Source organism: Lepidochelys olivacea (genome assembly GCF_965140295.1).
Source record: "Lepidochelys olivacea isolate rLepOli2 genome assembly, chromosome: 13".
In the NCBI taxonomy this organism is placed as follows: domain Eukaryota; kingdom Metazoa; phylum Chordata; order Testudines; family Cheloniidae; genus Lepidochelys; species Lepidochelys olivacea.
The window spans coordinates 18,495,673-18,513,892 of NC_140423.1; the positions used below are offsets into that span (position 1 = coordinate 18,495,673).

Here is an 18,220-nt window from a genome sequence, read left to right on the forward strand (position 1 = left end):
GAGTTGGTGGTGTCTGCTTTGTTCTCTGTAGATAGTTACTCATATCACGAATACACCACATAATTCAGAACAGAAGGCAGACTTGGATAGGGTACACCAAGGATTGGAATAGCAGGAATGCTTCAAGTCAGGACTGATATGCAAAGGTATATATTGGAGACTGGTCAGCCTGGTTCTGGGAGAGGCAGCAAGCAGTTGTGCTAAGTTTGAACAAAGAAATCAAGTGAGAGAGGCCCCTTTTGAGTAATGAAAGCTGACTTTCTCTTGCACCTCCATGGCAGGGGTGAAGAAGATTGAGAAGGCACTGACTGTACTGTACTTGATTTGTTATATAGCAAAACAGAGTAGTTCAGTCTCCAGGACTGTCAGTCTGACGCCTTTGCATTTCCTTTACTCTATAAAAGGGAGGTGCACTGGGAAGCAAGGGACTGGGCTGATGAAAGAAAGCTGTGCTTGAAGGGAAAACCAGGGAGGTATTCCATCCTCTGTGATGTGAACCACACTCATACTCGGTGACTTGACAAAAGCAAGACACTGCATGTGGTTTTATTTTGCAGGTGAAAAGCCAGTCTCTTTTGTGCTTGTGTTGTTTTACAATAAATAATACCATGCTGGTGTCTGAAACTTATGTTGGTGTATAGAGTTTTCTTGATATGCAGGGAGTGTCACAAAGACGCTGTCTTCAATCCACATGCTTCCAGTATCACAACATGTACTTGATATTTTATAGGATCACCAAGGATGTTCAGTTTGTTTTCCCAGGGGACTCTACTGAGTTTTCAGATTTGTTTTTTAATGGAGACGTCTACCTACCTACCTTTACATTCTTATGCTGCACCCATCATTATGGTATCTGAGTACCGCTCTTATATCTGCCATGCTGAGTCAGACTATTGGTCCAACTAGTCCGGTATCTGGCTGCTAGCCTTAGTAACTGCCTGATGCTTCAGAGGAAGGCAAAAAAGAACCCCCACAAATCAGTTGAGATTTCCAGAGCATTCTTTCAATAGACAATGTGCCTAAATCCTCTTGCATGCTTTGAAAATCTCAACCTCAGAACACAAACAATCCTGTAATTATACATTACCTTTAAAAAATCTAGCCATGCTGTTTGACTGACCCTCTGAACTAGTGAGTTCCCCAGTTTGGTTAGACAAGTGTGAAGAAGCTTTCCTAGTTTTTCTAAATTTAGCTGCCCTTAATATCTTGGAGGGGCCTGTTGTTTTTTCCATACCATTGGATAGAGAGGAAGGAATGATCTGTTTTTTTTTTATTTATTGTTCATAATTTTAACAATTTAAACTTAGTCTCTCATTACTCTTCCTTTCCAGACTAAATAAGCTGGTTTCCCCTGTCTCTAGTGATACCCAAGACTATCTAGGACTCTAATTGGCTGTTGGAATATTTTATTCAACTTTTTTCTTCTCTTCCAGGATTATCTGACTGACCTGATCACCAATGACAGTATCAGCTTCTTCAGAATCTCAAAGAAGATGTATCCCCATAGGCCAGTATTGATGGTTCTCAGCCACGCTGCTCCTCATGGTCCTGAAGATTCAGCTCCTCAGTATTCACAACTCTTTCCCAACGCTTCACAACACATGTAAGGAAAAATAAAATCCCTGTATTTCCAGGCACAAGAAAAAAGAACTGGGTACATCTGCTGGAAAAACATACTTTGGAGTCCTTAGACTCTTGGCATGTGTTTATCACAGTTAGTAAGAACAGAAGAGTTGGGAATTTTTATATGCATATTCAGAATACTGTAAGCACCTTCAGAGTAGAGACCATATCAGTGGGCCTGAACCAAAGCTGCTTGAAGTCAGTTGAAAGATTCACATTGATGTCATTGAGCTTTGTGTCAAATTCTGTGGCCCTGATTCTCTAAAGTCCTTTTACATTGCTCTGGCCGTGTGTATCTACACAGCCTGTGACAGTGAGCATCCCATCCTGGGTCGAGAGACTCAGGTTTGCAGGGCTTGCGCTAGCAGTCTAAAAATAGCTCTGTAAACCATGCTTTGGAGTTGCAGCTGGGGCTGGAGCTTAGGTTCTGAAACTTAGGGAAGGGGGTGGGCTTCAGAGCACTATCATCAACCCCGCAAGCTCAAGTCAGTTGACCCAGGCTGGGAGGCTCGCTGCTGTGGCTGTGTAGACATACCCCAAGTGGGTGTAAATTTGACTTCAGTGAGACTACTTGGGAGGTATGGTGCTATTCAATGTGTTTTAAGGTGAATCAGAACATGTCCCTTAAATTGTAAGCTCTTCAGGGCTTCAAACTTTACCTCTCTGTGTACATGTGCAGTGCCTAGCATTTTGTGGGTGTTACCATAATACAAATAATAAGTAATGTTTATTATTATCCCCGTTTAACATTCATACTGTCAGCATCTCAGTTTCCCTGTATGACTTGCCAAAGTCACACAGGAAGTTTTCAGCAAAGCTGACAAATAATTTAGATCTCTTGATCTCTAGCCTTGTGCTGTAAACAAAATTCAGCTTTCTTCCTGTGTGGTCAGATAACATAGTGATTTTAGATTAAAACTAGTTTGGCCCACTTAGCTTTTAGGGGCAGAGTAGTTCATTTCAGCTTTGTGGAGGAGGCAAGGATTGACTCTGTAAGCTGATCATCAAACAGCAGTGGAGGACACCTACCTCCTTGCAGGATTGGGCTTTGGAACAGACTCTGTGAGAGACAGGGTTTTCTTTGTTTTAGTTTCTGGTTATTAGAAAGCTAAGAATTGTATATTTCGTTCTGCCGCACTGTGCCACTAAAGAGAATCTCTCTCTCGGGCCTGAAGCAACACAGTATTTCATGTTTAAGTTGTTTGCAATCCCATGCTCAATGTTTTTCCTTTGAAATGAAAATTACATAAGCTCAAAATGAATTGTGTCTGCTATTGCTCGTACACAGAGTTGACCTTAACCTTATTAGGAATGCTTATGGAAGACACTCTTATCTCAAAGATATAATCATTTTCCACACAATCCTCTACAGCAATTTAATTATGATGATGCAAAAGAGAAAGGGGTGAAGGGATCTGGGGAAGGAAGGGGATGAAATGCATCTCTGTATGGTTTTTTCTCTTTCACACTGTTTACTTTTTCCCCCCACCCCAGTCTAGTTTATTTTGCTGACTGGAAGATCTTTTTTATGGAAATTGCTGCAGGATTTTATATCAGCAGTGAATTTCATTATTACTATTATTAATAATAATAATCTATTAATTTATAGACAATAGTACTTTGCAAGAAATTTATTAGTTCATAAAAGATTACATTATCTCAATAAATTAAGCATTTTTTTCTTGTTTTAGATGTGCATATTAAGTAGCCTGCATTATGTGTATTTATGCAGAGAAACTGTCTTCGGTTATTTTAAACACTTTTTATAGCACAATATGAAACTTAAGCTGTTAATAAAAAGGAACACCAAGCAAAGTGTTGCTTTCAGAAATGCATCAGTATCTCAACAGAGCCAATCTGCTATTAATGCATTTACATTTATTAAATTTTTAGATATTTATAGAATATCTGTGTATTGTATTGAGTATGTATGGCCTGATTTCCAAATTAAAGTTACATACATTTGCTTGTCTAATTGGAGTGCACAGTCCCCACAGCTGCACATGCAAATCAGGTAACTGCACATACAAATTAGTCATCTTGTTTCACATTCCCTCCCTCTGACCTCCCAAGCTACCTGGGAGTTCGCAATCCCTGGGTATTGTAGTGTCATCATAGCTGTTCCTGTGCCATCCCTGGGACACGGTCAGTGAAAAGGTGAGATATGGCTGAAGCACTACTGTGCAGCTTGAACCAGCCTCGAAGCCGCTTTAAGTTGCACTGGGGATTGAACTCAGTCCTTCTCTAGTCCTAGAATCAGGAGCAACATATGCCCCCAGCTTCCTCCTGCAGCTGTGTCAGCTGAAGCACTAGAACAGCTGAGGATCTGGCTCTTAGTGTGCAGTTGCAGTCTTATTTTAATTGAAAATCTGTCCCATAATTTCCCCCCGCCCCATCCTCCCAGCAAATCACTGAACTACATTAATAGTTTCCCTTTTCTTCTCCTAGACTGATAGTTAAACAGGATGGAACAGCTGGGCAATTTCATATTGGCCTCTAATTTTATTTCTGTAAAGAGTACATGTTTTATCATGACTGTTTTCCAAGGTCAAATACAATCAGGATTTGTAGAGCAATCAAGGTAGCTTTCCCCCCATCCCTGACCCCCCTCCTTTTGAATGGAATGTGAAGGGGTTATTTTGTCCAGCTTCCAAGGATGTTATATCTTGTGTATTTGGCTAGGAGAGAAATAAATCTGTTAAGTGTAAGAGGGTTACATTTGTAGTAATCAAAGAAAATCATGGGCTTCAGGTGGATTAAACAGCAGGAGATTTCAAATCAGCCAGGAGATCACAAAGCAAGCTGAAAAGGAGTTTGCCATTCTAGGCATTACATAGCAACAGTTTCCATAACTGTCAGCATATTCATAGGAGCAATGTCATTATTTCAGCCACAACAACATTCTGAAATTCAAGAGACTATTAGCAATGCACAGAGAATAAACAGAGCAGCCTCTCTTCCCCAAACAGAGAAGCTCGCTTCCCTGTCTAAGTGCATTTTTCAAATAGGCTCCCACATAAAACTTTCCATTGAAAAAATTGTGGAAATCCAGTTATTATTTTCATGTTTATTTCAAACGTGAATTAAACTTTTAGGAGCATTTAGCACCAATGACATTCAAAGATACGCTGGGTACATTTCAAGGAGGAAAGTTTTCAATTTATGTTACTATTATTTATCCTAATGATTTAAGTTACCCTGCTGCTCTGTTGTGTGCACAAGGCTAGTAGTGGCTTTTGTCAAGACGTAGGTATAATTAGCTGGAGATTGAATATTGGGATTTAGAAAGTAACTTGAGCAAAGTCTGCAGCTCTTTGCTGTCACAAGGCCACCATCTTGGGTTTTACAGGAAACTTGTGACGTGTTAAACATTAGCACTGATCTAATATTTTGAACAGAAAGAAAAATCTGAAGAAATCTTTCATTTGGGTGAAAAAAATCTCTATTTGTGAAACTATGCATGGTTTGTACCAAGCCAATGTACCAGCTAATGCTTAAAAACAATAAAAAAGGGCCCTTAGTCTTAAATGATAAGATAGATAAATAAAACAATAGCTTCTCTTGAAAATGTAAGACAAAGACATATGTAAAGCGTACCAACCATATTATAATATAGAAAAGCAAGTCCATTGTGGGCTTTAGCTCCAGTTAGCGTGGAGCAATGTAGTTATGAACAAAAAAGCAAGCTCCATAACTCCCAAACAAAATGAAATAAAGGACCATCAATGATGTCCCTGCTCATTGTTAACACTGATACTTTAATGGAACTACAAGATCATTAGGAATTAAAGGGGCACTGATGCTTCACAAGGTCATCAAATCCAGCTCTTGACTTCTTTGTCAGGGTCCTAAATTCTCTTTCCATAATGTGCATTCATCAGAGTGTAATGTGAAGGTTTCTAATGCTCTCAGAAGAGTTAAGGCTAGAAAGTACCCAAGTCCCATTTCCCCCCACCTCTGCTTTTTTTTTTTTTTTTTTTTGGGCAGGTCTTTAAAATGCAGCTTTGTATCCATTTCTGCTTGCCATGAGCTCACATGCAATTTAATACCACCAGGTAGGGTACCTGTGCTCTCCTGGGTATGTGAGTGCTGCAATATTAACGTGGCCGGTCATGCTGAATTCAACACAATTGTTAAATAATCTAGTGGAATCTTTTCAGCAAGCTGGACATTTATTATTAAGAGCCTGATCACGCTGTAAGAGCCTGTGTTAGTATGAGCAAAATGAAAGTGGAGCAGTTACATCAGTGGAAACTCAAGGGCATATGTTCTTGGTTCAAATAATGCTTCCCAATTATGGTGGTAGACTTCTAAGGCTAATCTGGTGGCATTGAAATGTATCCCTACTAGTCTGGAGGATACCGTTAAACTAATACGGCTGCTACTCTGAAACCTGTTAAAAACAATGTATATTTACTCTTTCAAATAAGATTTTACTTCCAACAGAGTTATTTCCATGCTCCCACATTTCATATAAAGCATAAATGAAATTACAAATGTAATTTTTCTTACATACCACAGAAAGTTAGTCTTGCAGTGGTGGTCAAATAAAGTTTATTGGCATGCACTAGTTTATTATTTTTTCATAATAATGTGGTGGTCTCCGTTTCCCTTATTGCTCCTTAGCACTCCCAGTTATAACTACGCTCCCAACCCAGACAAGCACTGGATAATGAGGTATACGGGTCCCATGAAACCTATTCACATGGAGTTCACGAACATGCTACAGAGAAAGCGCCTACAGACACTCATGTCTGTGGATGACTCCATGGAGACGGTAAGATTGGTGGTCCTTTTTTCAAGCCAAACAGGTACTTGTTTCTTGAGTTAAACTCCAAAATGTTTGCGCATTTAAAAAAAAATAGTATATTCCTACTCTGCATATAAGCTAAGCACTGCCAAGCTAAACATGGCTTCTTTTTACCACTACCTCCGAACTGACAGCTCTCCCAGATTCTCTGGGTTTGTGGCATTGTTGTTCCAAGTGAAAAAGGAACATAATGTAAATTCCAAAAGCTAGCAGAATGTTTCCAGATACCTACTGTTGTCCAGTTAAAGAAAGAAAAATGAAACATGGGGGGAAAAAAATTGTAAAGCATGAATTTGATTTGAATTAAAAAGCGTCAACTCTCACCATGTACTAGTTGGAAATTAATAATCCGAACTGCAGGCATAGTGCACTTCTGCGTTACTGCCTCTTTGTCCAAAAAGTTCCAGTAAAATTAATGGGGTTACATCGGTGGGGAACCTGAGTAACTAGAGTATCTCAAAAGGACTTAGGTGCCCAGCTGCCACTTTAGGTGCATAAACCCAGAATCAGGCCCCACTGAGATTCAGAAAGACCCCTCTCACTGGCAGCAAACCTCAGATGTGGGGCTTCTTCAGTTGCTCATGTTGAATTGTTTCATTGTGAATAAATCATGAACAAGTCACTGGGCCAGAGAGAGCAGGCAAGCCTGAGACTGACTCTGCAGCCTTATGGTTAGAGCACTCACTTGGGAGGTGGGAGACACCCAGAATCTAGCCCCCCTCCTTCAATGACTTTTTAAATTGTTTATCCAAAGTGGAACAGTTTTTACTTCCAAGACTGAAGGAGCCCCACATCAGAATATCCTGCAGCTCAATGGGTAGGGCACTCAAATGAGAGGTGGTACAGCCCTGTTCAAATCCCTTCTTCCCCTCAGGCAGAGGGAGGCTTTGAGCTGGATCCCAGGTGAGTACCCTAACCACTGGGCTGAAAGTTATGGGGGAGCTCGTCTTCCTCCTGTCCCCTCCACCCCCCATTTAGGTACTGAACGCTCTGAGTGTGGCTCTGGGTGTGGCTTATGCATTCCCCCCTCCCCCTCTTGGCATCTTTCGTTGACTAGCTTAGGTGGGGAGCTGCCTCGCATGCTGGCTTTTGTGAATCCCATTCTGAGGTGCCTGTTTCTCCGCATTCATTGTACAGGGAACCTAAGTGCTTAACTCAGGCTTTGTGATTTTTTAAGTGCCTAAAAGTTAGGCATGGTGACACAGCATTTCCACAGCCAAGTTCCTTTGTGAGTCTAGCCCACAGTGGCACATTGATTACACATATTTTAAAAAACACAGGCAGACTTTCTAGATTGCCTGCATTGTGTAACAATAAGATTCCAGAAACCTCACAGTGCAAGCTGTGTGTCAGTGGGCCTTGAAAAGGAACCCATGGATCAGCTGGCTGCTACTGTGGGGAAAGGATGGGTTTATTTCTAAGTGCAGAAAGGCTAATCTTGAAGCAACTGCTTCATGTCACCTGGAAATCTTATCCACAAAAGATAACAATAAGGGGAGTCCAATAAGGCAAGGATGAGACTTATCTGTTAGTAATGTATTATAATTACTAATACTTAATTGGGCATAATAACCCAGGAAAATATGCTCGCTCCTGGTTGCTAACAAATATGCTTTGGTGGGTCAGACACCAGTTTTAGAGAAGCCATGTCACAGAGTCACCTGCTAGCACCAATGCATTCAGGGTGTGCTAGTTAGCAAGGTGGTTTCACTCCTGATGATTTTACTGGGTGTACATTTCACTCCAGACTGAAACTTAATCTTTTGTAGTTTTAACCACAATTTTTAATGAAATTGTACGTACCTAACATCCCTTAAAATGTCTGTTCGTATTTTGAGCGCATGGCAGATACCAGTGGCTCTAAGAGGTCACTGTGGCTTATTTAAACAGATTGCAGTCAAAACGTTTATATGAATTTGTCATTATATGAGTCTATACCATTTCCTCATGGAACATCAGACACATTGATTCAGGCTACATCTCAAAAAGGGAGTCACATTTTATCTTTAACATTTTGTCCATATTATCACATACTATACTGGTCTGACTTCATTTACTCTGGGTTCACACTGATGAAACTACCTTGACTCCAGTGCAATTTTTCCTGATACACACAAGTTTGAGAACAGAATCTGGCCCATATTTTCTAATAACAGTTCTCACGTGCGGGACAGGGAGTGATATTACCATACAGAAAATCTGCTGTAGAACCACATTGCTAAATCCGCATGAGATGATAGAAACTGACTAAACCTTGAAGATGAAACATCAGGTGATAACCGGTCATTACTGCTGTGCATTGATACACTTCCGTATTCACTTAAAGAGGCCCATTTAACCCCCCTAAGAACAATAGGATTCAGAGTTAAGGTTGAAACACTTACTTTACCAGATAGCAAGAGTGAATGGCAGTATCTGCTGTTTAGTTGGGAGAGTTTGCAAACATTCTATGTAAATGGGACTCATTTGAATGGTCGAGTGGCATTTAACCAAGTATTAAATAGGTGTGAAATTCTAAATGGTGTCATTTTGTTAAGAAAGTTTGCCAAATACAAATTTAAAGAAGATAAAGGGCTAGAATTTCAAAAGAGCTCAGTATGCAACAGCTCCCAATTAGGCATCTAAATAAGTGGCCAGAGTTTGAAATTTCCAATGGAAAATGTCGGGTGCAAAGTACTTTTGAAAATCTGTCAACTCAAATTAGATCCCTACATAGGAACTGAGCTTTTTGAAAGTCTGTCCTGAAATGTGTAGTCGCTATTTTCATTCAGTAAAGTATTATTCTACTGCATTTTAAGTATTTATAGATGGTTCTTTCAAAGAAAATGGCTTCTTCTTTTAATCAGGATAGTTGCTTAGTGAGGGTGCTTGGATGTCTATTGGGATTTCCTAGTTAAGAACATCCAACTCTGTTATACAGTATATATGTGTACACTTTTATGCACAGAATTATTTCAAATATTATTTATACTGTTATTTAGTGCAAAAATGTTCTTTTTTTTCAGATTTATAATACATTGGTTGAAACAGGTGAACTAGACAATACCTATATAATATATACAGCAGACCATGGCTATCATATTGGGCAGTTTGGACTGGTGAAAGGGAAGTCCATGCCTTATGAGTTTGATATCCGAGTTCCTTTTTATGTGCGAGGTCCGAATGTGGAGGCCGGCTCCTTGTAAGTCTTTGTTTTTCAGCTCCTGAATTGCTTTTGGTTTATTGGTCTGATAATCATGATTGATATGCACAGGAATGTGACGTCAGTGGCCTTGTACCAGGGGCTTAAAAACACATGCAATGAAGTACAACTGTGCAATCAGATTTAAAAATGTGCTGAATTTGAGACAAAGAAAGATAGAACCTTTGTTTTTTGTCAGCTCATTGGGCTGGATAGTTAGGGGAGTGTGTAGTTCACTTCCTTTGAGTACACCAATGCGAGCTTTGCATGGACATAAGAGATTGTGACATTAGGCACATCCCTGAGCATTGGGTAGCTCAGAAACTGCACTGCCCAAGGAGGCATTGTGACTCAAAGGCTAGGTCTCCATTTCTGCAGGCATAGCTATGTCAGTCAGTCAGGTGTGATCCTGAAGGCGCAGTTGTGCCAACAAAAGCCCCAAGTATTGATGCAGCCATACCAGCGAAACTGTACACTTTTACTAGTATAACTTATAGTACTGTCTACTGGCAAAGCGCTCCTAGTGTAGACCTGGCCTAAGAGAAATTCCTGCATCGCAGTCCCTCTCCTGCTTCCTTCTTGCCCTGTGGATGTAGTAATTTGCTGTTGTCTGTACCAACTGTGAATTGACATCCCCTGCACTCTCTCAGCTGCACTGGCGTGTGAGTGGGGAGATGGAAGGTTCTGCCCTTCCTCATCCACTCCCTGGTCACCTCCTACATGATTCAAGGACCGGTAGCCCATTCTAGTATATAACCGGGTTTTTACAAACTCTGGTCCCTTGCCCAGGTGAGTGGTCCAAGTCGCTGTGTAGCCCTTTGGCTGGCATCCAGTCCAAGTTCGGTGTGATATTGCATGGAAATGCCTAGTCATTTCTTCTGTTCATTTCAGTCAGTTTCTAGGCCATGATGTTTGCCAGGTAGCCTTACTTTATATGTTCACTGCCACTGTAGATAGTTATCAGAGATTAATTAATTGATAGAATAGAATCACTATGCTCTCCTGTTGCAGCTTGTAAAGAAAAATGAACGTAATATTTTCCATATATGACCTCTACAGAAACTTTTCCTTTGTTTATCCTTTGGGATTACACAGTTAAGCTGTTTGTCCATGACACACGAGAATGCAGAATATGACTGTTAATTAAAAAGGTAGCTTTGATCAGCTAAGAAATTATGTAAATATACTTTCTAAGCAATTATTTTAATAGCAGATATTTTCACTGAAGTAATATTTTGGGACAGAGTGTCATAATTTTCTGCCTTTTATTTATATCAATGTGCATGTTTTAGCATAATTACCACGTATAAAATCTTCCTCCCACAAGTTTTTTTCCCTTCTACTACAGAGGAAATGCTATAAGCAACTAATATTAAGAATGTAATAGAGTAGCAAGTCTCTTTAAAAATATCTTAAAGGTTTTATTTAGTTTGCTGATTAATTCATAGTATGAGAAAAAAGGTAAGAAAGTTTTAAATATTCTAGGTGTCATGCCAAAATTCCTTGACATGGAATTATTACTTATTTCTGCAGTAGTTGTGCGTGGTCCCTGTCCCAAAGAGCTCCTAGTATAATTTAGAGATTATTTGAAAGTTAGTACTTCAATAGCAACACAGTGGCCTGATTTTCAGAGGTGCTAGGCAGACAACTCTGTGAAAGAAATGGGTTTTAAGAAGAGATCTGGTGGAGTGATATGTCTGTGGAGCAGGGTCACAACCACAATTTGCATAAGGAAGGGGACCAGAGCTCTTCCCCACCACACCCTTTCCCCACTGCCCCCATGCCCAGTCTCTAGTGTTCCCCCTTTTGCTCCCAGGCCTAAGCTCTTGCACGTTGCTTCCACTCTCAGCCACATGCTCTTCTCTCCCCACCACCACTGCCCCGCACCCAGCTCTGAGCTCTCCTCCCTGTACAGAGCATTTACCCAAGGAGCTGTTCAGACTGAAGAGCACCATCCCCACCAGGGGCCAGGCTGTTCTGGGAGCCCCAGATCCCATTCGCCTTCTACATCTCTGCTCCCCCAGGAATCACCAAAAGCCCAAATCCAATCTCCGCCCCCCTCCCCCTGCTGACTGGGCATTCTGGTGCCCCCGCTCCACTTCTCTCTGGGGATGCTGGAAGGACTGCAAAGGTGGAGGGCATTTGGACCAGCTGCCCTTCCATCAGGGTGGGGTGGCTGGGTCAAATTTCCAGCTCTGGTCAGTAGCTAAGGTGGGGTTCTCCCTTCCCCCCTCTCAGTTGTTCCCCTGCTGTAACGAAGGAGGGGAGGATGAATGGGGAAATAGAAAGCTCTTCCAAGCTTTTGAGATGGTATGAAGGAAGAGGTGTGAGGCCATGAGTGTGGGGAGGAGACCAAAGGAGCAGTTAAGGGAGACAGGCTTGAGAAGAATGTAAAGCACAGGAAGAAGAGTGGGTATGAAATGAGAGATGAGGATCCAGAGACTCCAGGAAGTGCATTAGGGACTTTGCTGTTGATTATATGTGTAAGGTGCTTAGATAGTACAGTGCTGGAGGACGGGGTGTAAAAACCATAAGATAGATAGAGGAAGCCAAGCCCTGTATCACTTGGAGCATTGACTGGAGAGTTGGCTGTGTTAAGATTGTGCAGCCTTTTTCCACATTAAACAGGGCAGGCCTCAGCACACTGCTGCTTACATACATTGGGATGTTAGCTGGCACCACTTCCTCTCTACTATTAAGCCCTTTCCTTACCATTCCAGGGGAGGACCCTTTATTGTGTTATACTGGGCTCCACAATAGGTTATCTAGGTAGTAGGGTTAGTATGTGTCATAAATATAAAGGGAAGGGTAAACCCCTTTGAAATCCCTCCTGGCCAGGGGAAAGCTCCTCTCACCTGTAAAGGGTTAAGAAGCTAAAGGTAACCTCGCTGGCACCTGACCAAAATGACCAATGAGGAGACAAGATACTTTCAAAAGCTGGGAGGAGGGAGAGAAACAAAGGGTCTGTGTCTGTCTGTAGTCGTCTTGGCCAGGGACAGAACAGGAATGGAGTCTTAGAACTTTTAGTAAGTAATCTAGCTAGGTATGTGTTAGATTATGATTTCTTTAAATGGCTGAGAAAAGAATTGTGCTGAATAGAATAACTATTTCTGTCTGTGTATCTTTTTTGTAACTTAAGGTTTTGCCTAGAGGGGTTCTCTATGTTTTTGAATCTAATTACCCTGTAAGATATCTACCATCCTGATTTTACAGGGGGAATTTCTTTATTTCTATTTACTTCTATTTTTATTAAAAGTCTTCTTGTAAAACACTGAATGCTTTTTCATTGTTCTCAGATCCAAGGGTTTGGGTCTGTGGTCACCTATGCAAATTGGTGAGGCTTTTTATCCAACATTTCCCAGGAAAGGGGGAGTGCAAGTGTTGGGAGGATTGTTCAGTGTTCTTAAGATCCAAGGGTCTGGGTCTGTAGTCACCTAGGCAAATTGGTGAGGCTTTTTACCAAACCTTGTCCAGGAAGTGGGGTGCAAGGTTTTGGGAAGTATTTTGGGGGGAAGGACGCGTCCAAACAGCTCTTCCCCAGTAACCAGTATTAGTTTGGTGGTGGTAGTGGCCAGTCCAAGGTGTAATATTTTGTACCTTGGGGAAGTTTTGACCTAAGCTGGTAAAGATAACCTTAGGAGGTTTTTCATGCAGGTCCCCACATCTGTACCCTAGAGTTCAGAGTGGGGGAGGAACCGTGACAGTATGTCTTGAAGCTGCCTTTGGCTCTGATAATTAGGTAGGAACGGGGGAGGATATGTGGCTTGCCTCAGTCTTAATACTGCTATTTCCTTTTGAACTTCCTTTTAGTCTGGTGATACAGATGCATTTTAAATCACCAGTGAATGACACTTCACAGAACCTTCTTCCCATTGGGTTTTCTGTTTGAATACCTTTTGATGATGGAAAATATTTTTATTAGGAACACAGGAATCAGACACTGAAAAGACTTAATAGAGCAGAGTTCATCCCCCTAAAAGAGAAAAATGAAGTCCCATGGAGAGAGGCTGTATTAGATAGGAAATTGATGCTGTCATTGAGCCTGTATTTCCATATATAGTAGAACTTTTTTAATCTACACTTTGCTAATGAATACATATTATTTTTTTACAACATAATTGCATTCTCTCCCCTCCCTTATCAGCAAAGTTTAATAGCAGTCACTGTAGCAAGGTGTCATTACTAAGCCTTCATTACTACCACCAAGTATCCTACACAATATTTACTAGTAATTAATATAAAATGACATGTATCAAGAAAATGAACAAATGCAACATCCTTACTCTTGTCATTGTCTTTTCTTTTGCTAACTCTCAAAATTCAGTAATTCTCAAGTGGTCTCTCATTCACTCGTGTGAATTAGCAAGGTTCTGCTGTCCTTTATTTTAAGCTAGAAATCTACTCCAAGCCTTGTAGCTGCCTTTATGGTACTATCCTTATTGTATTTTGTCTGCAAAGCATGGGGACAGCAATTCCTGGTCCTCAAAGCCACAAAAATAAATTTTCTGCATAAAAGCATTTTTGCTTTTTTTTCCACTTTTTTGTAGTCTCTCCATTTATTTTTTTAAAGTGATGCCAAGTGTACATAAGAATAAGAAATGATGGGAAAGCAGCAAACAGTACATGCTTTCATGATATTGTAATTGTAACAAAAGTGGGTCTTAAATGTATTTAAAATAAAAGTTTATTTTCTGAGGTGTGGCACCATTCAGTTAGTGAGAAGCACTCTAGTGATGCCTACAGAACCAGGTTGAAAGTAAGAACCTAAGAACGGCTATACTGGATCTAGCCCAGTACACGGTCTTCCGACCGTGGTCAGTGCCAGCTGCTTTAGAGGAAATGATCAGAACAGCACGATTATCGAGTGATGCATCCCCTGTTGGCCACTCCCAGCTTCTGGAAGTTTGAGGCTTAGGACACCCAGAGCATGGGGCTGTGTCCCTGCCCATGTTAGCTAATAGCCATTGATGGACCTCTCCTCCATGAACTTACCTAATTCTTTTTTGAACCCGGTTATAGTTTTGACCTTCGCAACATCCTCTGGTAACGAGTTCCACAGGTTGACTGTGCAGTTTGTGAACTAGTAGTTCCTCTGGTTTGTTTTAAACCCGCTGCCTATTAATTTCACTGGGTGACCCCTGGTTCTTGTGTTATGTGAAGGGGTAAATAGCACATCCCAATTCACTTTCTCCACTCCAGTCATGATTTTTAGACCTTGATCACATCCCCCCTTAATAGTCTCTTTTCCAAGCTGAACACTCCCAGTCTTTTTAATCTCTCCTCACACGGAAGCTGTTCCATCCCCCTTGTCATTTTTGTTGCCCTTCTCTGGACCTTTTCCAATTCTAAGATACATTTTTTTGAAATGGGGCAACCAGAACTAAATGCAGTATTCAAGGTGTAGGCGTACCATGGATTTATATAACGGCATTATGATATTTTTTGTCTTATCTATCTGTTTTCTAATAGTTCCTAACTTTATTAGCTTTTTGGACTGCCACTGCACGTTGAGCAGGTGTTTTCCACAGTTATTCAAAGATCTCTTTCTTGAGTGGTAACAGCTAATTTAGACCCCATCATCTTGTATGAACAATTGGGATTGTTTTCCAGTTGTTACCCAGGGTTTTCAGAACCCACAGCAGTGGTATCTTAACTGTTTCACTCCAAGGGATGTCAGGAATGACTTAATGGGAACAAGTAAGCGTGCTCTTATCTAAAACTACAGTTTATTAGATTTAAGCACACACAGATGCATGCAGTAGGTTTAGAACATCCCATATATTTATCTAAATTCTGGGACGGTATTGAGTAATTGACAGCAGGTCTGCAATGGCCAGTTGCTTACCCGCCGGGGAGAAAAGGTGTCGAAAAAAGTGTCTCTTAGGATAGCTTCAGAGGACTTCTCCAAAGCACACTATATTATCTAGTCCTTTTTATAACTAACTATTACAAAACACAAAAATCATAGTGACCCCTACTGGGTCATCACTTTTCCTACCTTTCAATAAACTATTTATCAACAAACATTCCTAACAATCTTAGTCATAATAAACTTTTATATCAAAGGCACCCAAATTCAAGGTTCTTGTCCACTTATCCTCTTTCAGTCTCAATTGTTGACTTTTTCTCTTCCCTCCTCCCAGTCTGTTGAGCGGAAACTGCAGCTGGTTTTGACCTTGCCTCCAGAAACCCTGCTTTTAAATTAACCATTAACTATGTGGTGTTCTATTTTATTAATTCATGGTGGCTGAGTGTACATAATATGATTGCAATTGGCTTAATCACATTCTGGGGTACATGCACCCCTCAAATCCAGGATGAACACAATATGCTTTACTTTGCATTTATCAACATTGAATTTCATCTGCCGGTTTGTTGCCCAGTCTCCCAGTTTAGTGAGATCCCTTTGTAACTCTTTTCAATCTGCTTTTGGAGTGAGATGAAGGGGTACATTACTAAATAGTTTAACTGCCCTAGTGACACTGGATGCCTGGCTGTATCAGTACTTTGCGGAATGGAGAGGCTGGTATATAGGATGACTCTGCTATTACATTTCACAGTTGGAGTTATTCTGCTGTATTTTCCTTTTGCCTCCATCTTATCTATCTTTTGTCTCTCCCTCCCTCTCACACACTCTTAATTATAATAACCAACCCTTTAGCTGTTCCTTTTGGGTAGTGAGACAGGATATTTCTTCTCTCCACTCTTTCTGTGTAACAAACAGTTTGGTGCCATAGGCCCAGATATTTGTTTTTGTGATATATGTTGAAATAGACAAAGTGTGTTCTATTTGCCAGGCTTTATTTTTAATAAAATCATCACCTTAGACAACTTACACATTAATTCTCTAAGAATTAGTTATGTGCTTTTTCACATTTCAGAATAGTGTTGAACCCTTCCTTTTACTCATTAACTTATTTTGCCTTATAAACCTTTTTTCATATTCAGTCTGAAATGCTTTTGCTTTAGAACTAAATCTTCACACTCTCTTGGGGTTATGCATCTGGGGGTAATTTAAATATTGTAATATTGTATATGTTAATCCGTTTCAATACCCCGACTTGATTGGATAATATTTCCCTTTGTTCTGTGCTGATGTCACAGATTAAGCTTTTTTTCAGATCCCATATCCTCTGTGGAGGGGCTGGGGTTAAGATGGTAGTTCACAATTTCCACAAAGATTCTCTAAGCAGGGTCTTTATATATTTCTTTCAGGAATCCTCACATTGTATTGAACATTGATCTTGCTCCTACAATTCTAGATATTGCAGGCTTGGACATTCCACCTGACATGGATGGTAAATCCATTCTAAAACTTCTGGATTCTGACAGACCAGTTAATAGGTAAAGAAAAGAAGTTTGTGTCTCTGTGTGTATCTGTGTGTCTGTGTTCAGCCATCTGCAGATAAATTTAAGAGGAAACCAAATGAATTACAGATATAGACTAGACACGTTTCACAGAAAAATCTACAGACCTGTTCAGCGCTATTTAACTGACTTCAATTTTTTAGTTGGCCAGATCAATCTATTAGCTATATAGTATTTGCCTTTCTGATAGCAAAATATAATGTGTGTGAGTGTGAACTGGCCTTTGGTCATGGGGATATTTCTGTTTTGCATGAGTTACAGATTTTAAATGTGTCTGTAGCATCATTTATAGCTATGTCTCTTAAACAAAGCCTTTATTATTGTTTAAACTGTAAAAAGTAATCATACATTGATGCTTTATATAAAGTCAGATTCTGTGTTGTTGATATCGTTATATTGGAAATACATAATTATTTTCTGAGACATACCCTCAACACCTCCACCTGAAAAAGCTGGGGGAGAAGATTCACATGGGTGCTTGTGACAGACAATAGTCTGAGGAAAAAGCAACTGGAGGAGGAGAGAGGGAGTGGGGAAATGTGCACTTGTGGTGGAGGAGAGCATTTGGGTAAGGAAAGGGCTTTCGTCAGGGCAGGAGGTTGGTTTTGCAAGTAAGGCACTGACCTGGGATCCAGAAAATCTAAATTTAATTACACACTTCCTTTGTGACCTTGGGCAAATCACTTAATCTGTCAGTGCCTCAGTGGTTTTTGTATAGAAACCGTGACAATAGTCTGTGGCTCCATTGTGGATTTTGTTCCCATGAGAACAAATCCGTCACACATTCCTTCGTGATTAGCACTGATGACACACATCTGTCTGTTTTGTACAGTTACACGTTCCTGCGGGAGAAGTGGGTTGTGTTTCTGGGGGAGGAAGGGAGGAGAGGCTGGTTTTCATGAGAATTTTGTTTTTATAGGTTCCATTTTAAAAAAAAGATGAAGGTGTGGAGAGACTCATTCCTTGTGGAGAGAGGGTAAGGAAAGAGTTAATCACAGAGCCAAGTTGCTCTAAATAGGAGAATCCTGCATGGCTGGAGCCTCCTGTGAAAGCCCATAGCTATGATCACATCCCTGCAATGTTAGTGGCATTGCTGTCATACACCTAATGCCAATGAGTCTATGATAGGAGAGACTGTATGGTGGCTTTGTGCTAGCCCTGGTCCCTGCACACAGCCGGCATAAGTGTGCTGTGCATAGAGGGGTTTGGTGCCAGTTCTGGGGTGAAGAGGAATGAAT

The 18,220-nt window shown here is 40.6% G+C and overlaps 1 protein-coding gene across 5 annotated transcripts in view; it reads left to right on the forward strand.

Moving 5' to 3' along the window:
• Positions 1 to 18,220, forward strand: part of SULF2 (sulfatase 2) — a 253,203-nt gene that overhangs the window by 180,395 nt on the left and 54,588 nt on the right. For all 5 annotated transcript variants that reach the window (XM_084645759.1, XM_084645755.1, XM_084645756.1 and 2 more), the window contains 5 exons: positions 1,434 to 1,603; positions 6,250 to 6,400; positions 9,439 to 9,614; positions 16,830 to 16,958; positions 17,902 to 17,958. In XM_084645759.1, the coding sequence (XP_084501885.1) occupies positions 1,434 to 1,603; positions 6,250 to 6,400; positions 9,439 to 9,614; positions 16,830 to 16,958; positions 17,902 to 17,958 (683 nt within the window). The remainder of the gene's footprint in view (positions 1 to 1,433; positions 1,604 to 6,249; positions 6,401 to 9,438; positions 9,615 to 16,829; positions 16,959 to 17,901; positions 17,959 to 18,220) is intronic.